At 39.9% G+C, this 25,510-nt stretch overlaps 1 protein-coding gene across 3 annotated transcripts in view; it reads right to left on the bottom strand.

The window, feature by feature from the left end:
* Positions 1 to 740: 740 nt before the first annotated feature.
* PAX3 (paired box 3) overlaps positions 741 to 25,510 on the bottom strand; it is a 95,936-nt gene continuing 71,166 nt past the window's right edge. For 2 of the 3 annotated variants that reach the window (XM_030837377.2, XM_030837461.2), the window contains exons 6-9: positions 21,755 to 21,920; positions 20,662 to 20,876; positions 2,707 to 2,953; positions 741 to 2,212 (exon numbers count right to left, since the gene is read on the bottom strand). In XM_030837377.2, coding sequence (XP_030693237.1) covers positions 2,178 to 2,212; positions 2,707 to 2,953; positions 20,662 to 20,876; positions 21,755 to 21,920 — 663 coding nt within the window. In that variant the 3' untranslated portion in view covers positions 741 to 2,177. The remainder of the gene's footprint in view (positions 2,213 to 2,706; positions 2,954 to 20,661; positions 20,877 to 21,754; positions 21,921 to 25,510) is intronic. The other variant, XM_030837538.2, reaches the window with a different exon arrangement.

Raw genomic sequence — 25,510 nt, 5'->3', positions numbered from 1 at the left:
TTCAACCAAGCTTCTTCATGAGAACACAAGTGTGGGTTGTGTAACCTTATTCATCCATGGGACAGTCTAATCTAAAAGGCCAATAAAAATTAATTTTAAAAATATGTATATATAGTTGTGAGGCAAATTTTGTTATATTAATATTACTGAGTTATGCAGATGAACAAGGTGAACATGAGGTTGATTTGGTCATTGGAACATCCTGATAATTGGTGGATGAATTTTGAGATTGTCTTTCCTTCTTATTCCAGAATAACCTTTTGTGATAATGATAAAGTATATACCAATATTTGATGGAGAATTATTTCTAGGTAAAGAAATAAAAGAAATTTAATATTTAAAAAAATAAGTTAAAAAAACAGGGCTTCCCTGGTGGTGCAGTGGTTGAGAGTCCGCCTGCCGATGCAGGGGACGCAGGTTCGTGCCCCGGTCCGGGAAGATCCCACGTGCCGCGGAGTGGCTGGGCCCGTGAGCCATGGCCGCTGAGCCTGCGCGTCCGGAGCCTGTGCTCCGCAACAGGAGAGGCCACAACAGTGAGAGGCCCGCATACCGCAAAAAATAAATTAGTTAAAAATAAATAAATAAATAAAAGGCATTAGATTAGAAGTGAAGTATATGCTTTGTTGGTTCCCCATTTCCAAGTTTTTATTAATACTGCGTTCACCAGTTCCCCCAAAAAAGCAGTGTTGGGCAAGTTTTCATAACTGTTTATTCATTATAAATAGTAAATATTTACTGCACTTTTTACAGGAAAGACATTTTTACAACACATTGTTGTTGGCTGAGGCTGCAACACGAAGGTAACGCTTCTCTTGATCCACCACCCCTAAGACCAACGTAGGAACTAAACTCAGTACTATGTCTAGTCTCACTAACTCACTACGTCATAGTTCCTAACTCTAAAAGGAATGTACTTGTGCCTACCTCGTTCATGGTTCCAAGAATAGAAAGAAATAAATAACACTGCATTCCACCTTCCTGTTCCTCTTAACATCTCAAAAAACAAATTTATTGACATTCTAAAATGTCACCACACAAACGTATGTAAACCTCAGTTTCCTATCATCTTTCAATTTCAGGTATTATTGTATAATTTAAAAGTACATGACAGCCACATGGACATTTCTGGTGTTGCCCTGCCTTTCATAGAAAAGAGAAGAATGTAAACGAAGTCATTTTAAAAGCATTATTCTCAAACATGGTCTCTAATCAAAAGGAGCGAGCCGGGTATTGGTGTCCAGCAAATGGCAAACATCACTGCATTCTACCACAATGAATCATGGGCTGCGAAAATAAAGCACCTGCAAAAATATAGTTCTGATTCTGTTTCTATGGCCCTGGCCAATGCCAAGGCATCCATGAGGTACACAGTATTGCACACTGATAAGCAGCTGTGGGAATGCACGTCACTTCTCCACCATGCCCTGCCCCCGCCCAGGTTGGCTTCCAAATGAAACTACATTGGGCAGATGTCACACACCTCTCCCACACTGAGAAAGAAAACAAGCTTTTCTTCTGGTTCCCCCATATCCTGTTAGCAAGACGTGTCCATCCAGGACATGTATTGACAACTGAATTACAGATGAGGATAAGATAACAAATAATTTATTTGGGAGGTCCTTTACATCTAGTCTTAACTTCCTAAAAATGGTGGCATTTATTTTTATATCCATTTCCAGTGTGTAAAAGTCAAGGATTCCTCCGTTCCTGCTTCATGGAGCGAGCAGTTTTAAGGTTGTAGAAGTGTCAGCATTGGACATCAAACTTGTTATACTTTATTCTCCGACTATATTTTCAGAACATTCTGCTTGCCCAAACCAGTCAAGATAAATCACACACACACACGCACACGCACACAAATGGAATGTTTTAGCTCCTTGATCATCAGCACTAAAGAGTTGGGACATTTGATATGTAGCCATGTTAAATCATTGCCTTAAAATGTTGCATTTGTCTTTTATTGTTCCGGATCTTCCTTTTCTCCACTGCTTTTGTCCAACACGTTCAAAAGAATTTGAAACCAACTACTGGAGAAAGAAAATCAATCATTCTCCTTTGTCTCCTGTCGAGACTGCCCCTCAAGAGGGTGATTTTTTTTTTTTTCTGAGAAGATTCTTCACGTCTAGGCTGTGGAGACCGGAAATAGGGCCAGTTTAAGCTCCAAGTGGACAGTTCACTTATGCGATATCTGGCTTGAGATAATGAAAGGCACCTGTAAGGAAACACATGCAGCTTTTCAGGTCAGGCTGGGACAATTCACAGCAAGGGGCAAAATCAGCTACAGGCTGACAATGTCATATTTAATACCGAGGTATCAAAGGATCGAGACGAATATTTTTATTCCTAAGACAAGTTTGACAGAACTCTGTGTCCTTGGGATTATACCCCATATGATCCTTGAGCTGACCTCATTAAGAACATGTGTTTCTAATGCCAGAGGTTATTTCATTTTGGCCAACCCTTGTGTTTTACCTAGTGGCAATCAGCTTTCACGTCTCAGCAATTAATAACCGCAAGATGTTGCTGACATTGGTTAAGAAAATAATTATACTGGGAAGCCCTTGCTGGAAAAACCAGCTGGCTTTGCCACAAAATTGATACCAGGATGGAAGGCTTAATCATGCTGGCAGCTCCCCTTTCTCAACGAAGAGTTAAAGTGTTCCACCCTTACAGGAGTAATTACCCCCTAGAAAGTCCAAGGCTTACTTTGTCCATACTGCCCATATTGGTAGCCTGTGACAGGGTCCATACTGTAGCCCGTGGTGCTATAGGTGGGTGGACAATAAGATTGAGAGGTTGGCAGACTGTCCAAGCTCTTCATATGGTCTAGTCTCTGACTGCAGCTGGCCGACACCGTCGTGGTAGGTTCCAGGCCCCCAGTGAGAGGCGAGAGCGCATAGTCGGTCTGGGGCTGATGGGGTACCCCACCGTGGTTGGTCAGGAGTCCCATTACCTAAAATAAACAGGCAGATTAGGAAGAAGTGAGAATGCAGGGAGGACCAGACCCTAGCCTGTAGCTGAAAGGATAACTGAAAAGGGCCGTTTCACTTCTTCGGAAATCTGCTGTTAAAGAGCTGTCCCGAAGACGGTGACCTCCATTCAAAGTGGCAGAGATATTCCATCATGCCCAGTGATAGCATCTGACTGCAGTTTCAGAAAGAAGGAGAGGGGGAAAGGGGAAGGAGGGTAGGGGAAGAAGGGAAAAGAAAAAGAAGGAAGGAGAGAGGGTGGGAGAGAGACGACACCGTGCCCCTAGTGATAAAATCATACTGGAAATTCAAAGAAGGAGGGACACAGGGACAGAAGGTTGGAAGGAGGAAGAAATTATATCTGTTCGTATCGAATCATGTTTAACCATGTAGTTACAGCTGGGAGTCTCACATGTCATTTTAAACAGGCATTTGCTTATATATTTTTTTAAGTTGAATCCAAATCAGATTCTTTTTGTGTATTTTGAGATCTCTATGTCTTTTTTCATAGAGTTCCCTCTCACGAAAACTCCACTCTCCGTTTTGGCCATCCTTCAGTAATTAGAAATTAGTACACCCTCCCTGATATTCCCTTGCGTTTTCCTCAGCCCTCTTACTGTGTAATTAGTACTTGGTCACCTACTTTGAATTATGAGAGCTCTGAGGGGAGTAATCTACCGAGTTTCATATCCTCAGCACCTAACAGAGGGCGGGCACATATTAGGTACTGAATGAATGAATGGTAAATGATTCTGGAAGTAACTGCCCCTATTACCTAATCCTTTCATTTCTTCTCTAAACTAACATTTTCATAAGAAGCACTTAAAAAAAATGCCTGAAGAGCAAACATGTTACAAAAAGTCTGCTCGGTTTTTTAAATAACCCTGGAGAGCAAGCGAACTTTTAGAAAAACAAAACTGTGATAACAGAACAACTTTCCGATTAGCACGGTGACAAGTTTCACAAACACAGGCTCGATGACCCTTACAACACCTCGTGATGGAAGCAAGTAGATAATTAATTTTGCATCTGGAAAACTGCCACCCAGGAGAGGAAGTGATTTTTCTCAACTTCATGCAAGTCAGTGGCAGGACTCAAAAAGCAATCGCAGAAGAAATCGACTGCTGAGTGAAGAGCTTCCAGAAAATATCACCTGCTTACAAAGTACTGCAATGCAGGGACCCACGACTGCACAGTATTTCCATCCTAGTCCTGTTGTATTTTAAGACGTTGGAAGCATATGGAGATTAAAGTGTACAAATAAGAGCGAGATGAGAGGGCAGTAATGAAACTCAACCCTGATTGTAGGTCTTGGGTTATCCACCAAGGTAATTCAGGCCACAGGATCCTGGATGGAGGGGTACCAGCAAGGCAGGAGGGAGGGATGAATCTCGCATTCCAGAAAGCTTCCTAAATTAGATTCCAAAACCAGTGAGGCCACAATCCCCTTTGGGAAGGGTTTGCATAATCCTCATAGCTAAACAAAATCTTCTTGAAATAAAGCTTTAAACGGATCCATCTTCAATTAGCCCCAAAAGACAAAAAAAAGAAAAGAAAAAGAGAAAACAAAACAGAATCTGTTCCACCGTCTATGGATCACCCTTTCTTCCTCCATTTTAACAAGCCATGATTCTCCTCACCATCCCACCCCGGCAAGTCTCTATTCTCCATTTCCTTGTCTCCCTTTCACTTGAGTTCTTCTACGTGTGAGCAGATGGGAAGGCGGGCTGGTGTGAGGAAAGCAACACAGTCTTACCGAAATTTTTAAAGACATGCCAAGGGATCAAAATTTTCTTGAGCTTGAGATTTTTCAAAATCTCTAAAAATTACTTATATTCAAAAAAAATCATATGTTTCAGAGCATACTTTTGTTTTATTGGGCATTAGGGGAAGGTGAGAGTCACAGAGTAAAGTAAGAATAAGAGTCACAGCTAAAGGAGAATGAAAAGTCACCAGAACATGGGGCTCTCAGACACTGCTGATTACAGTAAGTTAATTACTTCATTTTCTCATTTAAAACACTTGAACATAGCCCAAATGCATTTATTTCCTGAATGTTCTTCCATCTATATATATTTTTTTCTTTTTTGCCTTTCTTTGAGTTCATGTAGATGATTTTGCAGTATATACTTGGAAAATTCATAAATGTCAATTGATACACTAATTTATTAAATATTTTCTTTCAGCCCAAATTACGAACGTCTATTAGAAGAGAAGTCTTTAAAGTAGAGGTCGTTCAGTGCCAAACACACTCCTTTCAAATCAGGAGTACCTCTCTGTGTACTGGTCTAATGGGCAAGAATGGACAAGGAAAATTAAAATATTAAAAATGTGATATTTTTAATGAAAGGGGGATTATGGCACAGGGCACAAATAGTTTGCTGTGTAAATAATCTGTGCTAAGTTTTTTTAAAAAGCACTTAGAAAAATCAACTTTGTAACTGTATAAATTCAAAGAAAAATAGGCAGTGGTACTGGATAAAAAGGAAATATATTTTTAGTAGCGTCCTTCATGAAGATACTTACTTGAAATTCTGTTAATGGTATACCTCTTTAAGGAAGAAATGGAATACTCTATACACAGTCACAGTTGAAGAGCAATAGAAGAATTTTATTCAAAACATGCACACTCTCCCATGAGCTATATGTACATTTTTGTACATTAATCCTCTGCCATATATTTCTTGTTTGCATAACTTTGAAGGCCGCAATAATTCTGAACACGGGAGGAAAAAAACATGAAGATCCTAAAAGAGAAGAAATGAGTCCTTCCTAGAAGCAAAATTCAGCTGATGATGTTCACGTAGCAACTTTTTGCAGCTGTTGAATTAGAAAATACCTTAGGACAGGAAGATCTTGAAATATATCTGTTGGAGGATGGAGAACATACAGTACCATCTGCCAAGGCTATATTCTAGGGCAAGAGAAAGACAGCTCCTTAAAGGTGCCAGGGCACAGTGTCCTAAAGACATCCCAGCTCATGGTCCAGTCAGGAGGGATGGCTGCTGTGTGAATGGAATAAGAGGGATGCTTGATAGATCTTCGTGTCACTGTTATGACTGTCACACACCGGAAGCTCGTGACAGCTCCTGCTTTAGCAACTGCCCTTAGCTCAGCAGCCCAATACCTGTGGAAGCTAATGTGAGAAAATAAAGAGGACCAGAGACCCGTTATCTTGCTTAGAGACAGATATTCTCCCACGAGTTTTTCTTTCCACTGTGATGGTCACACATTGTAATCATGACTTCTTTCTCAAGAATTGGACGAGGATGGGAAAAGGAGCACTAATACTTTCCTACATTTGCTCTGAAATGGAAATTAATGAATAACGACAACTAACGCAATTTATTTCAATATTTCACACTGAGAAAACTTGAGAAATGTACATCGTTGTAACAGCTTCTTATTTAAAAATTAAAAAGGAAATCTGTGTTGGAGAAGAAAAATAACTATATCAATACAAAATGCATTACTCTCCCCTAACATAATTTAAAACCTCAAATCTCTATGGAAGGGTCCCATTACATTTTTATGTACATTTCTTTAAAAGCAATTTTGCTATTTAATGTGGTTCAAGGGAAGCTATGGAAATTTCTTTCTGCTGCACAAAGTTGGTAAACAGACTTCTTAGAACTCCCCCAATATGGTCATGGAATGTCTTCCAGTCATATTTTCTTTTTAAGAATATTGTCAGGATCTCTTTCATATAAGCTTTTCCTACAGCAATTTGTAATTCAAAGTCTAAAATAAAATCTCCATTGGTTGCCAAGTGGGGGACTTTTCCTCATAAGCCATTAATAAGCTATTTCTATTACAGGGATGGCATTTTTGCCTGATTTTATTTTATTTTTTAATTTGAGGTAAGAGAAACACAATTGCCTGGTTTTCACAAACAATTTCACAGGAAAAGAAATAGACTCAGGGCTAATCAGTTCTGTCTACTGAACATCAATCACATTCTTATTAAATGTCAGATGAGTCCAGGAACTGCAATGAACAGGAAAAGTTTTCCTTTTATAAAGATCTCTGTTCTGTCTCCTTGGGAATGGAGGTGGGAGGAGGATTTTTTTATTTTTTATTTTTTTTAACTTTTAGTTGAGTACAACTCTTAGGTGAGACATCTGGAAAAAAATCTATTAAGTATACCAGTAAATTGTTACCTCCGAAACACTTCCCAGACACCGTTTCTAAATTGTTTTATGGCTAACCTTTAAAAACAAATTCAAGCCTTAGAATCTTGAACTGGGACTTCTGCTGGTTCCTCAGTCATTCCCTTTATTAGAGACTTGGTTGAAGATCTTTTTAAGCTCATTCTCAAGTTTCAGAATTCCAAAGAAGTTGTTTATATCTTGATTGGAAGATTATATGGTTCAGGAAAAACTAACTCTTTACAATTGCTTCATGCCATATTTCTCTTGAATTAATTTTCCTATTGTAAGATTAAATATAAAAGATAAAAAACTATGAGTCAAGCTAAGATTTACATTGAAAACAATGTGTCTGGAAAATATCCGTCTTGGCTTAAGTGTTATGATGTTGCCATCAGTTGAAAGTGCTCAGAGCTTATCAGAAATCTAAAATGATTTAGCAAATTATGGTGTACGTCTAGGCGCTTCTTTTTTTCCTTAGCAGGAATCCTGGTTCATGTCTTTATTTACATTTTTGCTCTTAAGTAATCAGATGCTTTTCTGATTTAACATTTAATAATACACATTTAGTTGCATTTTAGAAAACCACTGTGAATTACAGCTTTGTATGACATAAAGGGGTTTTTTTTTATAGCTTCTGCACTTTTCTCAAAAGGCTAATGATGATAAACTTTTAAAATTTGGATATAATTTATTCCCACAACCAAACAAAAAATTCAAATGTTTATGCACGTGTTTTTTTGCCGATACGGGTACTACTGGAGTTATGTTATGCTTAAATATCAGTGACTGTATCTTTGAGGCTGTAACTAACCCTAAACTTGAACAGCGGAGATTTCCCTGAAAATGTTGTCTTCAGATTCAAATGCCTTGGGAATTATCCTGCAGTTGATTAGCATCTAAATAATTAGATTTTTTGGCTCTGTCTGTTTGAAAGCTGTAAGAGGGAAGTTGCCCGAAGGCAGAAGTTTCTAGCAAGGTAAGGATGGTGACCTTCTCACCCACCCAGAGTTACGGGAAGGGCATGGCTGACCTTTACCTAACCAGACAGAAAACCAGTGCATGTAAAATGTCCAGCTAAATACACACTTATTTTTTACTTTAATCCTTAGCTAACATTTTAAAGTAGCTATGTTTCACACATGATGCAAAAGTATGCGTGTCAGACAAGTGTGGTTCATATGGTGCGTATATTTCCAAGTTTCATTTGTAAAGATCACAGTGAGTACCTTCTCAGTTAAACTCTGTTATATGTGCTTTAATCTCCAGCTCTGTGACAAGTTACAGAATGAATTTTACTTTATTGATTCTTTAGAATACCTCTTTCTCAATAGACCTAAGCTGTCAAATGGGTAGCACTATTCTTTAGAGACTGATGACTAAAATATAAACCTAGGCAAAAAAATTAGCAGAGAAATGGCTTGCAAGAGACACATATACACATACAGAGTTTACTTCTAGACAATGATGAACAATCATATCGTGTCCATCTATTATCAATAAAATAAAGCCCATTAAGAAAAAGCTCATTTCACCTAAATGAAAAAGTATGGTTCATACAGTTGGTATCTGACTATGTTAGACCCACCATGGGCTGTAATAAAATTCTCATATGTTTTAATTCATTTACGCATGCCTGCATTTAATATGCTTTGTGACCATGTCTACAATTAATATGATTTATGAGAAAAGAACATGTGTGATATTGGGGGGGTAGGGTGTAGCATACATATTTTTTCTTCTATGAATGAAAAATATAGCAAAACGGCTCAAGGAAAATTGTTGGCTGTTAGCATATTAAGATGGACTGACAGAGCCCTGAGTAAACTTGGGGGAGTTAATGATATCCTCTTATCTGACCCTGACACATTTGCAGCATGTAATTTACAGAAGCTCTGTCCAGGGAATCTTGACAAATGCTCCTAAGGATGTCAGGGCAATGTTCCATTCTAATGTAAAACAGATGTGGGTCAGATACCCTCATTCATCACTTAACACAGAGAGTCTCAAACTCTTTCTGAGAGGAATGACATTACCTGCTGTTAACTCTTCTCATTTCAGGAAACAACAGCAGCCTTCTAAAGACTTCACCATTTCAAAAACATGACTGTAGACAATTAAGCATATATCTTGGTTTAATTTTATGACTACTTCTGGACACGTTTGCTAAATATTAATTGACCTCTTGAGACCTAGGATTCCAAATACAGAAAGGGAAAAGCTCTACACTTGCGCATCCCACTACTTCAGTGAGATGGTGCTTAAAACTTTACCTCTAATTGCCCATAAGCTAAGCCTGCATTCAAGAAAATGCAGGGCTGATTCACCTAATAACCATTCCTAAAAGCACACCTTGCTGAATCTTAACTGCCCAGGTCTGTCTGAGATTCACACAGAATCTCAATAACCTAGGTGTCCACATTACCTTTTCGAAAGAAGGACCTCCACACTGCCCCTCTGAAGCATAGGGGTGCTGGGCTACACTGTATCTTCACTCCCCAAAAACTTCCCCTTCCACCCAATACTACAACTGTGTGTAGGGCAGACATTCCAGCCTACTGAGGGAGGAAAAAATTTGCCCCGCTCAACAGTGAAATTTCTTCTCTCTTCCAGATCATGTGTGATACAGGCAAATGTTTCTGTGGCTGCCCAAAGTCCATGTCATAAGACTCCATCTACTAAACGCCTGAAGATTACAGAAGAGAAACTTCCCTACACTTCTGTTCATGTGAAGGAAGATAAGTCCTTAGGACAAAGAGCCAACTGAAAAGATCAAGTGATACTGATTTAATGAGTAGATATCAGGAAAGTTGTTTCTATTAACTATGGGAAATCAGTGCACAGCCTTGCAAAAGTCTGAGAATGAACTTACCGTTCGGGAAGTGTTTTCTGCCCTGTTTCACAGGTTTTGTGTTAAGGCAGAATAAGCTTTCATTTAAGATGCATGGAAATGTGTAACAGCTCTATACATATGGGACAACATCTGAGAATACAGTCTTCTAAGGACCAGACGCTACTATTCCGGTAAGCTAAAGTCCTACCTACTTTAATTCCCCACCTTCCTGACTCCAGGGACACTGGACCAATAAAGATGTTGCAGTGCTTTTCTACCTGAAAACTTACTTGTGTTCTTGATCGTAAATTGGGCAGTGGCTATGTCTCCTATTCCCAGGCAACTTGAAGTAGCTGGCAACATCCAGGACCCACAGTGAGGCCATATACATAGTTCTTTGACCTAACAGAAATTAAATCTGCTCCTACAGATCTTGACAAAATAGGGTCTTTGTAATTTAGTGATAAAAGGAATACTCCCCAATCAGTTAAATCAAAATTACTTAGATTGTCCCTTACTTTCTAAAACCTTGCACCTGTTGTTTTAGCTACCTTTCTCTTTTGCTGGTGAGAGAGAAGTATAGCGTTCATAAGATTCTCCTGCCTTTGAGGTATCTAGTATCATAAAAGCTAGACTGTAGATTTTTTAAAAATGAGTTCATGTCGATATTATATTTCAAGGGGCTTCCCTGGTGGTACACTGATTAAGAATCTGCCTGCCAATGCAGGGGACGTGGGTTTGAGCCCTAGTCCGGGAAGATCCCACATGCCGCGGAGCAACTAAGCCCGTGAGCCACAACTACTGAAGCCTGTGTGCCACAGTACTGAAGCCTGTGCGCCACACTGCTGAAGCCCGTGCACCTAGAGCCCGTGCTCTGCAACAAGAGAAGCCACTGCAGTGAGAAGCCCACACACCGCAACGAAGAGTAGCCCCCCGCTCACCACAACTAGAGAAAGCCCGTGTGCAGCAACGAAGACCCAAGGTAGCCAAAAATAAATGAATAAATAATTTTTTAAAATTACATGTCAATAAATCAAAATAAGAATAGGAAACAATAGGACAACCCTGTCCCCTCTCTACTCTTAGCCCCATGGAATGAAGGATGGTTGCCTCTTCCTTTCATTGTAGTGGGTTCTCATGTTACTGTGATCTGAATTACTCAAACAAAACCAATTTTTGTACATTGTATTTCTGGGGAGTATCATATCCCAGTAGCATTACAATGACTGCATTCTGAATGGACACCAATATGTGTCCTTAGGTCTTTAAAATGTCTGTGTAGAATACCTTAAAATACTCCAGTCCACCAAGAAACTGCTTTTCCTTCGATGGTAGTCAGCTTCCACATTTGTCTTATTCATCGGGGACAAAGAAAAGTATGTCTTTTTGTCAGAGGCCTGCGTGATATTTTTCAGCAAACAATAATGAGAGCTCTGTTGCAACAAACAGTATTATCACTTTATCAAAATGCATTTAATCCTTTTAAGTACTGTGTTTCTCAGCGTAGCTGTATAGGGTGACTCTTTTTCAATATCTCCCAAGTTTAACAGGAGGATGAAACAGAAGCTGAGATAGTTTAAGCAACTTGCCTGAAGACACACAGCTAGTGAGTGGCTGTTAAGTACTGGAATCTAGTGCTTTTGACTTTGGGGCTCCTGCTTAGATCAATGAGTTATACCCACACGGCCGACAGTTCACTAAACAGGAATTCTCTCTGTTTTTCCTCCCTTTTTCTGCCTATCTTAACATTATTAAGCAGTTAATAGCTTCTTCTTTAAAATTACTCTTTTTCCTGCTAAGGTCACTTGCAGAGGGTGACAATGTATTGAAGCAGGAGATAACATCAGACATTAAATAGAAGAAACATTCACTAGTGAAAAAAAATTAAAGAACAGTTCTAGAAATGGACAAATCATGAGTTGGGTCTCTACCCATTTTTTTCATTCAGCACTTCCTAGGAAATGTTCCTCAAAACTTGGTAGTCTGATACTCAACAAAAGGGATCCCCAGTTAAATTAGAGAACACTGAGTTAAACAAACATGTTTCTATACTGCAAGGCTCGTCAGAGCCTTTAGTAGGCTAATGTGCACTGGCACTCTGAAAGGTAAAGGGATATAATTTGAAATATTTACCAAATCGTTGGCTCAAAATCCTTTTTCCCCAAACCACTATTTCAAAGAGCCCACTTTGGGGAACAAGCCTTTATTATGAGACACTGTTTGGTTTCTGGGTGTTCAAAGATGATTATGACCTAGTATCATGCTTCTAGAAGCTCATGGTCCAAAGGGGGATGGATATGTTATAATACAGTGTGGTATGTATTTTAACAAGGTATAAACACACTAATGTAGCATCAATGGAGACTAAAGTAAGAAATTCTGCCTACAAGTGTCACAGAAGGGTTCATACTGAACTAGAAATTTTCCCTTGGAATCTTATATATAGAGGGTCGGCTCTTTAGAGGGTTTTTACACTTGATCTTAGCCCAAAGGCCGAGAAGTGATATAAAGGCTTTTTGAATCGACAACTGTTTAATTAGCTTTTGTAATGCAAGCTACCCAGAATGAGACATCAGCATTTTGTGGAGGGAAAAGATGGTTATTTCTTTAAATAATGCCTGCATCCTTCATTAGTTCAGTGCTGAGGACAGCCTGCCCAGTCATCTCACAGCTCCAAAATATTCCCCGCAAGGTAGAAACGCAACCCTTTGATTCCACAAAATGCACTATCTCAAAGGGTCTCCCAATTTACCATCTTTTCCATTGATCAGTGGAGACAATACAATCACTAATCTCAGAAACTCTAGTTTACTGAACTCTAGCTAAACGTCGAGAGGAATTTTTAAATATGACACTATACATTGAAAAATATACACCTCTGATGAAACCCAGACTGTTTTGCAGAGACAGATTCTTTAAAAAAAAAAAAAAAAAATAGTATACAACGAATGACTGAATCCAGTCTTCTGTGTCTGCAGTACAAAGCACACATTCAGCCTCTAATTGAATAAATATGCAAGTATTGAGATTTCTATAGATATTGCCATTTTGCAAATGCAGTAATAAATTAAAAGCTTTACATTGCATTCCAACCACATATAAAGGGTTGATTCAGACCATTGGCCTCACACTAGAATTCAGCACGGCTTTCCTATGTTTTACTGACGAAAAAGAAAACCTTTTTATTCCAGTAGCTTAGTTATGGACCAAGCGATCACACTCAATTTTTTCTCTTCAATGGCTAAAGGAATTCAAATGGGCCTAAATACCTTGGGGTTGTTACATTTTTTGTCCAATGTACAAGAGAAAGTAGCTGATGGAATTTCTACATAAATCAATTGAATTCACAAAAAAATTTTATTTCAGCAAGAAAGGTTTTCTTGTGGCTCATTTCAGTGACATGACGTAAGATTCAGTCACTGGTGGCTGCTGCTCCCTTCCTTTCTTTTAAAAAGAGATTTTGGCCAGGTACTTGCTTCTCTCACAATTCTCCAACTAACTCGAGAGGCTGTGGCTAGAGCTGACATAAACCAGGGCTCTCCTCGCGCTCTTTAAGGGTAGCAACCACAGCCTTCGGAGAAAGACCAAAGGCACCAGGTCAGTTACAGCCTGCATTGATTCAACAAATGGATTAGCAACAATGTTTTCACCACGAAGCGGAATATCTTGAAAACCTAATATGGAGGAATGGAAACATGCAAATGGCCAGTGGTTACTCTGGTGTCGCTGAAATGGGCTTAGTTATGATCGTAAACATCCTTGAGCCTTCATAAACATGTAAAAGGCTTCTGCAGCCCTGGCTGTGAGCTCATGAGTTGCTTTAGAAATGAAACAGAAAGAGGCTGAATCTTCGGAGAGGCTGCCACTCTTGCACAGAATGTCTCTCTGTCCAAGCTTTGTTTGACACCCAATCAATCTCTTTAATCAAAAGCACTCCTTTTTCTTCCACAGATGAATTTCTGGAAATTGTAAGAAGGGAGTGCCTTTGTTTGGAAATGAGTTGGTGGCAGGCCACCTGTTTGTCTGGTTCTTCACGATGATAAGGTAGGTTGAGGGCACAGGATCTGCAACCTGTGTGTGAAATGGACAAAACAAATGGCCTGGCATCCAGCAGTTTCTGGATGTGTGCCCAAAATGTCCAGAAAAAGAGCTCTCCTGAAACAGGAGCTGGCCCCGCCATCACGGTAAATCTTACTGCTTTTACGTGTATCAACGGTACTAAAGAAGACCAAGGAATTGCTATACCACAGTGAAAAGGATATTCTCTCTATACGAAACAGAAAAGTACCCATCACAACCATTCTGAATGACTATACCCCATTCGCATAACAAACTGATGTGTAGTAAATCGCACACCTTCGATGGACAAAAATCCTTCATCTTGCCTTGCAGCTAAGGAATTTGAGATACTTGTGAGCACTGTGGTCCAGGAAATGACAAGCAAAATCAAAAGCAGTCTTGAGTTCTGTGTACACATATTAATGCTTAAATGCTTCTCCCTAGTAAGTTTCAGGAGTAACAAATGTTTGTCAAAAGAAACGGCGCTGAGCAATTGAAATCTGATTTGAAATGGAACCACGACAGTCTAATACATATATGCATGAAATGGAGAAGCTGCCTAATAAGCGTAGCTGACACCAAATATGCAATTTACATACATTACACACTGATAATCTCAATTTTAATATTATTCTTTAAAAGTAACTGGATGGCTGGTGGAGTTAAAATTTTTCTTTTATAAAATATGAATAAGAACAAAAGTGTATCCTGACGTCTTCCACCATTAACCACAACCTCCTTAGTGTAAAGATATATCTGCTCTTTCTTGGGTCCGTTTCAGAGGCAGTATCTCATCCCCACAGAGCTGTGATGATTCAACCAGACTTAACAGATGAATGGTCGATAAACTTGATGAGATCTGCAGACCTACTCTTTGTTCCTGAGGTGCTGAGTGGTGAGCAAACATTCAAGCGTGTTTAAGCCTGGTACACAAATCTTATGAGAATTTTTTCTTTCCTCAGTACATTATCCATGAAATAGGACAGGTGTACTGGTTATTCAATTACATCTTACACAAACCTGGCCAAAATTTGAAATGAGGGCTCTGGGCATAGATCTTACTGTGGGGATTTATTAATAACAGTTAAAAGTTGTCTATAACAAAACTTTTTTTTGTAATTTAAGCCGATTTTCTTATTTTATCATTGGTTTCACTCATAAACCAGAAACGAAAATCTGCCCATCTGTTCTAAACATAAAATGTGTTCATAATAATCCAGATTTATACCAAATGTATTTTTAAGTATTGCTGAATTGAGAGAGTACTCAAAATTTATAGCCTCTGAGGTTACAAAGAGGACTTCCTCTTTTTAAGGAGGAAAATGCTTAAAATGAACGTAGGAAAGGCTCAGAAAGCTTCTTGGATATCAAATGGCTCCGTAGGAAAAAAAAAATGTCAATGATATAAGAGTAAATGAATCAAAACCATATGGATCAAATTTTCCCTAAAATACACAGTTTGAAAAATTAAGGAGGAAAAGTGCTTGGCAAAATGTGTTTTAGGTTTTACCAAACCCAAAACATTCAAAGAATCATTTGCAATGGTTGATGAACCCTAAATGCAGCCAACTTGGCCCATTTTTGTATACTACATAACAATAAAAAAAAGCTTCCTAGATAACTTCCTAGTGTAACCCACTGATACTGTATTTCACTCAAGAAATCATTAGAAGCTGTCACCAGAAACCGTGGCGTTTGTAGGAGTAGGGGGGTGCTGAAACGATATAAGTGTGTTCATTTAATTGGCCTTGTTTTGGGGGTTTGGCTCTGCGTGTTTTGGAGGTGGGGGGAGCAGTGAGGGTAATGTTTCCTGCAAAGGAAAGTTAATTAGAAGAACATGGGCCAAACGTTAATTAGTCTCACGTCTTGAGCATGAGAATATGGTAGTATTTCCTTGGCACTCCGTATTCCAAATCGGCATTCCTTTTTTTCTCCTGCACATGCAGGAAGGTGCTGGGAACACACCAGCTAGGTTTGGAGGGGAAACACGTGATCTCTATTTCCCTTTGCTCTTTCTGTGGTGTTCCCACACCAAGAAAACACAACTTTTCAAAAGAGGGTGCTACTGCAGGGTAGAGGGAGTTGAATGGTTTCCTTCTCAGATCGTGTTTCGTCATTCATTATAAAAGCCTCATCTCCTGAAAGGGTTATATACTTCAAATGGTCCTAGAAATTCAGAGACAGTAGAAAATTTCAAGGGAATTAGCCTATTCCCAACCCACTCATCCCTGAGAATCTCAAGTTCCCTGACAAATCCAGCTTTTGAGGGAGTGTGAAGCCCAGCCCTCCATCTGTGAAGGCTTTTGACGGTTCCTGCAGGAAAATCGAGTTGAATATCAGTGCTGGAGCCCATGGAAAACTGTGTTGCACTGGCCTCAGCTTTTGCATAAATAAAATGGGAATATTCCCCAGATACAGTTATGGATTCCCTCAGAACAAGATACACTTTTCCAATGATTCAGTAACACACAGACACTTTTAGCAACTTGAGGAAGGATACGACCAAAGCTTCTAAAAGTTTTCGTCAGGATTCTGAGATTTGGAATGTCATAGATGCCTGTCAGTCTACTACTACTCTAATCCCACCAGCTGGACAGTGGAACCTTTTCCTGATTCACTGCTTCACACCCATCCCTCCCGAAGCTGAGAATTTCTCTGCGAAAAGCACTGAGGGAATCTAAGAAACGCCATTTGACTAATGGCTCTGATTCCAAGCATTTTTTTTTTTTTTTTTTTTTTAGGCCGCAGGTCATGAGAGATCTTAGTTTCCTGAACCCGCGGCCCGGGCAGTGAAGCACGGAGTCTTGCCCACTGGACCACCAAGGAAGTCCCTGATTCCAAGCTTTAAAAGAATCTTTGCTCAAGGGAGCAGATATGTTAGAGACCCCAAAGGAAAATCAACTACATCCCTCACACCAACAGAGAAACAATTTGCTTATCATAATGGTGTCTATTAATTCTTTGACAAGAAACTAGAAAGCCGATTTCACAATGGTTCACATACTTTCTAACTCATGATTTCCAAGTCTGAATGGCAAACAATACATCAATTTCGATGACACTAAGAAAAGAATCAAATAAAATGCACAAATAAAATAGCATCCACTAAAGAGATTTACAATGAATTGATCATAATGACTCAAAAAACTTTAGCTCCAAATCAATTTAAGTGAATAGGTAGGTAAAGACCTATGATGAAGAGTAAAGGCAGGGAATAGGTAAGATGCAAAGTTACATATTATATAACATAGAACATGCATACTATCTCAATTATATGTGTGTGTGTGTGTGTGTGTGTGTGTGTATATATATTTTTTTTAAGCATAAGACCCAAAAAGAGCTGAAAGGCAATATGCAAGAATATTAATAGTGACTCCCCAGGGGAATTTTTTTCCTACTCTAGAGATACCTTTTTAAATTTTTTTTCCATTTTCTACAATAACCATGAAGTACTTTTTATTATTGGGGGAAGTTAAAAGATTGATAAGAAAAATGTGTAAAGCAAAAAAGCATGTAGGGCTTCCCTAGTGGCGCAGTGGTTAAGAACCTGCCTGCCAACGCAGGGGAAAACAGGTTCGAGCCCTGGTCCGGGAAGATCCCACATGCCGCGGAGCAACTAAGCCTGTGTGCCACAACTACAGAGCCTGTGCTCTAGAGCCCACGTACCACAACTACGGAAGCCCGAGTGTCTAGAGCCCTTGCTCCGCAGCAAGAGAAGCCACCGCAATGAGAAGCCTGCGCACCACAATCAAGAGTAGCCCCTGCTCGCCACAACTAGAGAAAGCCCGCGAGCAGCAACGAAGACCCAATGTAGCCAAAAATAAATAAATAAATTTATAAAATTTTTTTAAAAAGCATGTAAAGAGTGCATTAGCAAAAAGAGTGTTAATTAACCCAAATCCAAAGTTTAGAAAACTAGTTTCTATAAAATGATTTTAAAATATGAATAAGACCCCCACCTCTATTTTTTATGAAACCTGTCTCCTCTTCACCCAACTGGGTGCTATCATGAATGAGATTCGAGAGGAGGAGCTGGGAATCCTCTGTCCAGCCCCAGCTCTCTCACTCAGCGCTGTGACCACAAGCTCTCCGAGCCGCAGTTGATTTGTCTGTATATTAGACGTCCAGATAGAGACAGAGGAAATGGAAAAGTTGGAGGAGAAGAGGAGAAATGGCAGTCGCAGGTTTAGTTCTGTTTTTAATGTAATATGATCCAGTATATTAATAAGCACTTCTCTATAGCAAGGAAAAAGACTAAGCCATGACCACACTTTCTTTACTCTCTTCTTTCGTTAACAGGTAAACCAGCTGTTAGACGTGGACTCTTTTCTTCAAATTTTCTTTACAATATTTTCAATAAAGCCAAACAATCACAAACAGGGTAGTGCACACCTCCTCACCTTGCTTAAATAGAGGCATTCCTGAGAAATGGTAAATCTGAAAGGCTATAGAAATCTGTTTTAATTCCCAACTCTCCTAATGTCCCTATTCCATCTTTCTGTAAATATGTCTGGCAAGATATTGATTCACTCAGCCTTTTTTCCTCCAACTTTGCCTAAGGAAACAAGGAGGAGCTTCATATTCTTCATTTCTTTTCTAACTCACTGGAGATGCTACGAGAACTAAGACAACATGGGCTCCTAGTGGTGGGTTGAGGACGAAATATATGGTAGAAATGCAAGATGTCCCGGATATTTGCAATTTAATAAGTGAGGAGTTAACATAATGTGTAAGAGCATAGTAAAGAAATACAGGAGAAGTTGCCTGTGGAATTTTCCATGGCTTGATATTGGAATGATTCCCACCCTACCGCCAACTCTGGAATCACAGCCAGGCTTCTTGAAATCAAGGATTAACAGTTTCAAGGTCAAGTGCGAGTACCTCCATTTATATAACACAGTATAATACACTTATACTTCCTATAACATACAAGAGCAGACATCTATAATACAAGAAACTAGGAGCTTCACTTAGAGAATACATGTTCGTGTCATTATTTTTATTATGCTCGAACACTAAGAAATGCCAAAAGAATCCTGGGTCTCACCTTACAGAAGTGGTTCGAGTTGAAGTTTACTTTTATGCAAACTTTCAACTAAATCATGTTCATAAAAAGCTCTTCTATGGCCCCAAATGACTTATAAAACTGCAGAGATAACTACTTCTGGTGTTACTTCTAAACTGTGGAAGAAGCTTCTATGCTATAGATCCAGACATTTAAAGATGAATCTATTAATATAAATCCATGATTTTCATGCAAAATCACATTCACAGAGGCAAGCACTTGGAAATTAAATGTATTAAAGTCCTGTAGGAAGCATGTCCATTGTTTTCATGTTGTTATTTTTCAGCTGAGGCTTAAAGCCACCTCTTATTTTTTATCCCAGGATGTGCTATAGGAATCTATGAAACTTAATTACATTCACTGTTACAAAAAAGGATTTATGAACTTTTGCCTTTAGGCAGAAATGTTTATTTCATTGCCTTTGCTATTCATTCTTTTCAACTCCAACGGCTTTGAACTTTTCAGCTGCTCGGAGTTATCACCGTTGTGCAGAGCCCAGGAACTCCACTCCCAAGATGCAGACCACGAGTTGAAGAAAACGAAGAAGGCAAAGATATATGAGTCGTTATTTTGGCCACCCTTTGTGCCATTAAAATCTCATTTTCTGCCTATTAGAATGCCCTCTTGGTGTTTAGGCAGCAGTGATAGTCAGTGATTAGTGTGTAATTGAGTATAATTGTCTTTTCACTTTTCATTTGTGTCATTCTGAGCTTCTCTCTGTTTTTCTAACCACCAAGAGGAAAAAGGGGGTTAAGAAAAGATAAAGCTGTTAAAACTCTCACTCTCGGCCCTGAAGAGATTCTCGATTGCAATTATAGATTGCAACCCCTTCGTGACATTTCTCCAAATTCAGCGGGCAGCTCTCCTCGCCACCTGGGCCAAGTGCTCTCTAATAAAATCAAGTGATCTGTATTTAAACAACTGCTAATAATGTCAACCTCAGACAGATGCCACATGTAGGAAATTTAACCAACCCTCTGACATGCAATTATCAAGGCAATTTATTAATATAATCTCTCAAGAAAAGCTCATAGTTCAATGCAAATTAGAAAAACAATTACAACATTCAAATATCTATATATTCCCAAAGAGCAGTAATTCTCCTAATTTGTGCGTTTATAACTCATTTATCCTAGAGTTCTGTAGTCATCAGCTGGGTCTCTCTCCACACAACTTGTGAACCTCCTCTCCAAATACTGTATAAAAGCTTTGGTGTTTTCTAATTAAGTGTTTTTGCTCACAACCCTATCAGCTGACCAAATACCATTAAAAAAAGAAATGTGTGTGAACCTCTTACCCAAAACCCTGAACAAGGAGTGCAGAAGATGAATGCCTTGACAGCTAAGTATAACATACAATCTCTGTGATTACATTAAAAGTCACTTGGATTTTAAGTCTAAGCTACAACTTTTGATACAGCCCGTAGGAAGGGTGGAGAGAAAGGAAACCAGAAAACTGAAATCATGTGGCTTGTATAAAGAATACATTATGGTTTAAATTTGGCAATTCATTATATGACTGCCTCGGGGAATTGACTATTTGGTTCTGGTATACAGCAAATCGTCTGTCTGGAAACACGGGACTGACCTGAGGTGAAAGGCCATTGCCAATGGCGGGGTTCATGGGGTTGGAGGGCCCGGACGGAGGCACAAAGCTGTCTGTATAGCTGGAAAATCCATGCCTGGTGCTGGAGAGGCAGTAGGCAGAGCTGCTGTCCGGGGTGGAAGGAATAGTGCTTTGGTGTACAGTGCTTGGAGGAAGCGGCTGAGGTCTGTGGACCGTGCTGCTGGGATCCGACACGGCTGCAAGGAAGAAGGTCATCAGCCATAAATCTCCTTTGGAGGCCAGCAGAGAAAGTTCAGTACAAAAGTTCACAGTCACCAAGCCATCAGCAGTATATCCTGGTCAGCCACATGTAAATTTCAAACTGTCCTTCTTGACACTCAGGTCTAGAACCACTCATAACAAATACAGCCCCATCTCTGCACGTATGTGCAAGTACATAATTTATCTACATAGTTTCAACGCACACTCGCCCAGAACAGAAATTCAGAAATCACATCGACAGTGCGAACAAACCTATTTTGGTAGTGAATGTTATTCATCAACACGAGGATTAACCCATGTAAGAATTGCAAGTCTCAAGCTTCTTATCAAATTTACTTCCAAAGCACCTGAACATTAGTGTCACAGTATAGTTTCGAATGCCTGCAAGGCTATCTTTCATAATGCAAACTAATTTAGTTTTATCATTTATCCCATTCACCTCTATGCACTAAGACAGAGGGACTTTTTATCAAAGCTTACCTTCCCTCTATTCCTACTGCAGTTAGGAGCCGTCACAGAACTTCAGTTAATGGCAGACTGGAGTATAAATGTAAAGTTTTAACAAAGGAAAAGCAAATTGCATGCTTATTTAGGGATGCTGTTTTGTTTTGTTTTAAAATACTGAAACAGTATTATATTCCAACACAGTTTATCTAGAGAGGTTCAGACAGGTCACAGGACAAACTATGTTTCTGAAATGGGACAGGTATCAGTACTTTCAGGACAACCTGATGTAATGTAATGAGCATACAAACAGCCACAAGGACACCGCAGAAAATTTCACTGCATAAATTAAGCGGCAAGGAACAAGATTGGGCGTTGCATCTTAACCCCCGACTCCATTCCTCCATACCTTGTGGAATAGCTGTGGGCTGGTAAGAGGTCTCGGACAGCTGGTATGTTGGCAGAGTCGGCATGGCCGTGGGAGGGAATCCCCCCGGAATGAGATGGTTGAAAGCCATCAGTTGATTGGCCCCAGCCTGCTTCCTCCATCTTGCACGGCGGTTGCTAAACCAGACCTATGGATTTAATTTAAAATTTGAGGATTTCACTGATGAAATAATAGTACAGTCTTAATGAATTTTTCATGCTAAAACAGATTAAAGGCCCCTTACTGACAGGGCAAATAGACACAAGAGCCCTCCACCTTCTGGGTTGTATTGTCAGGGAAGAAAGGAGAGTTAGATGTCAGGGGTCAGTAGAGGGACTTCGAGGGCCTTCAATGGTCCTGCAGAGCCCCCACGAGCCCGGGGGGTGACCATGGGAAGGGATGGCTAAGCAGGGATGGGAACAACGGGAACTCCCTGCCATCACCATAAGCACCCTCCCACCTTCATGTACCGCAGCATAGCGGGGAGGATCCAGGAGTCTGTTTGGCCCCCGCGTGACACGTGTCCTAATTTGGTCTTACCTATCACACTAACCCTTGTTTTTTATAGTCTTATCAATGTGTTTGTATTTCTATGGACATTATGTGCACAATTCCTGGAAAGTCATATAAATTAACCAGAAGGATAAATGGAGCTATGCTACCATCCCTTCCAAAGTGTGAGACATTGTGCTGGTCTTCATGGAAATAGATGCTGAAGAGGTAAGTATTTCAAGAAATGAAAGCCTTTTATCTATGAAGCTCTTTTAAATAGTGGGTTTGTTTATTATTTCTTTCAACAGCAGCTGTAAGCACCTATCTTTTCAACAGAGGGCTAAAGGGGTGGATAAGATAGGATCCCTGCGCTCCAGTAGCTTACTGTCTCCTCCTCTAGGAACTCACGGAGTAATCAAGGTCACCAAAATAACTGCTCACAGGAGGTAGAAACTCCATGTGTGAAAATGCAGAGAAATTAGGAGAAGTTTAGAGTGGAGACAAAGTTTCAACTCCTTTTAAAACTTGGATATGATTTCGAAAAGTGGTCACGCCAGTTGGAAGAGATACAAGAGACCAGCATGTCTAAGAAAAGTTGAGACTTGATTTCCTTATAGAACAAAGTTAACAATTATACAACTTAAATGTAAATTTCAAGTCACAAAACTTTTTTTTATTTTTATTTTTTGCGGTATGCGGGCCTCTCACTGTTGTGGCCTCTCCTGTTGCGGAGCACAGGCTCCGGACGTGCAGGCTCAGCGGCCATGGCTCACGGGCCCAGCCGCTCCAAGGCATGTGGGATCCTCCCGGACCGGGGCACAAACCCGTGTCCCCTGCATCGGCAGGCGGACTCTCAACCACTGCGCCACCAGGGAAGCCCTAAAATTTTTAAAAGAGTGGAGAGAGGAATGTCTCCCTTCTGTAGCAAGAAAGCCCAGTTTAACAGATACTTTGCCAAGGTATCTGCTTAAACTTTTGCCAATCACCCAAGCATTTATCTGGAAAAGAGTTTGGTCATCTCTAACCATGATGCAAGACAGTTGTAAGGAAAGCTATTTGAACTTCCTCAGAACACTAACATTGAATACTCCTTAAGTTTCCAACAGGAAAAGAAGGGAAGTCAATATTTTCCCATGTTGATACATAATTGAATTAGAGTTTTACTTAACTTAAGAAATTGCCACCTGGGATAACAGAACCATTGACAGCACTCAATTTCAGGTCTGCGTCAATTGTGTTTTCTCAGCGCAAGTCTAAGCGTCTGTTACCGGGACTCCCAAAGGCATCAGGGTAAGGAAACTGTTTTCAGGGAAGTGCTTGGAACAAGCTGGTTAGCCTGAGGAGGCTGGGGGTGAGAAATTAGGGTTGTTTTCTTGCCTGAATGCACTGTCCCATACCACGCACTGTGTCATATTTTATAGTATAAAACCTCCAGATTAATGAGGCACACCTGGCTCAGGTGATGGGTTGTTTTTTTTTTTCCTCCCCACACTTATCTAGACCAGCCCATGGGCAGTGCACCTTCAGGTTAATGTACTAGGCTGGGAGGAGAGTCGAATTTCCAAAAGTTCTGACGTGACTTCACTCATTCAGACTTACTGTCTTCAAATCTACTGGTGAGATCCCTTATGAAGAACTCAGAAGCTTTCCACTTCTGACATTATCAGAGCATGTTGCCAATCTCTCTGTGCCAACTTCCTGCTGTAACTTTTAGATAAGCAAACCAAATGTGATTTTTCCAGTGGGTGGGCTCTGCCTGGTTAGTTGATCAGTCTTAACCTACTTTTGATCTACATTCATGCTAACGCCTCCATAATCCAATTTTTTAAATCAAAAATGTCTTTGCTCAGATAATAAATTAGAAGAAACATCATAACTACAAATCCCTTCAAAACATTAAATCCAAAAGGCTAGGGGTAAAGTTTTGGGGGTTTTATTTCCATTTTTCCAAAATGATACAAGTAAATATTGATGACATGGAATAAACCTACCAGGAGTTGAATAAAAATTCTTATAGTTACAATACAGCATATATTATAACTACAATATAAGATGAAGAGAAATAGTTGGGAAGCAAATCTTTACTGAAAAACAAACCTTCAACAGGAGGTTTCAGAGTTTCCCAAAGGAAGGAATTTAAATGTTGTTTAAATTTAGGCTAAATAAATCCAGAGGGCTATTCCTGAGGGAAGCAGGGCTTACTGAAGACTGAGCTGCCTGTCTCTGGCCATTTAACCAGAATTTTCTTTTTTTTTTCTTTTTTTTTTTTTGCGGTACGCGGGCCTCTCACTGTTGTGGCCTCTCCCGCTGCAGAGCACAGGCTCCGGACGCGCAGGCTCAGCGGCCATGGCTCACGGGCCCAGCCGCTCCAAGGCATGTGGGATCTTCCCGGACCGGGGCACGAACCCGTGTCCCCTGCATCGGCAGGCGGACTCTCAACCACTGCGCCACCAGGGAAGCCCTTAACCAGATTTTTCTATCATCTTGCCCCTGCCAGCCTCTGCATCTCCTAGAACCAGCTGACACTGCCAACAGAAGCACTAAAGGAAAAATATACTGAAGTTGCAAAATGGGAAACAGCCCTTGCCTTCTTTATGCTTTGAAATTCATAAACATCTATTTTTAATAGAAAAAAAAATGCCCTTGAAATCACCTTCATTTTAAGTACCCAAACTGGCTATGCACAGTGATCCTGGGGTACTGTTATTAGCCCATCTTTGACTGAAAGACATTCCCTTGCCCTCAGAAGTCCTACCCAACTCTTCCAATATTGTCTGTCTAATTCCTAACAGACAATCAAGGAATAATCTACTGAATGGCTTGTATAAGTGCAGAATACTGAATATGTTCATCTAAAATGGGTGGAAGGCATCTATGATTCAGTTGTTACTATCACGAGAAACTTTGTTTTGAAAAGAGTAGCAATTGCAACAGAGACAAACTGGCCTTTGATGTTCTGGAGGACAATATGAGTGTTCCACCAATTTCTTAGCCAGAAGGGCAGGAAGAACAAGTTTTACTAAGCTATCTACCTATTAAATGTCATTCTACGATCTCTAATTCAATGTGATTTCACTCTCCCCACGCAGCATTACCTGGCCTTACACATCACACTTAGCATGGTAAGAAAGTGGGGCGGGAGACATACATTGGTGGATAACTACTCCCAGGCGTGGGTAATTGCTTACAATTGCCTGTATAATATCACACTACAGCAGAACCTTCCCTCGCACCAAGTTTTTATTT

Source organism: Globicephala melas, chromosome 7 (assembly GCF_963455315.2).
Source record: "Globicephala melas chromosome 7, mGloMel1.2, whole genome shotgun sequence".
In the NCBI taxonomy this organism is placed as follows: domain Eukaryota; kingdom Metazoa; phylum Chordata; class Mammalia; order Artiodactyla; family Delphinidae; genus Globicephala; species Globicephala melas.
The sequence above is the reverse complement of the archived record's forward strand: the minus strand, read 5'-3'. Positions and strand labels throughout refer to the sequence as shown.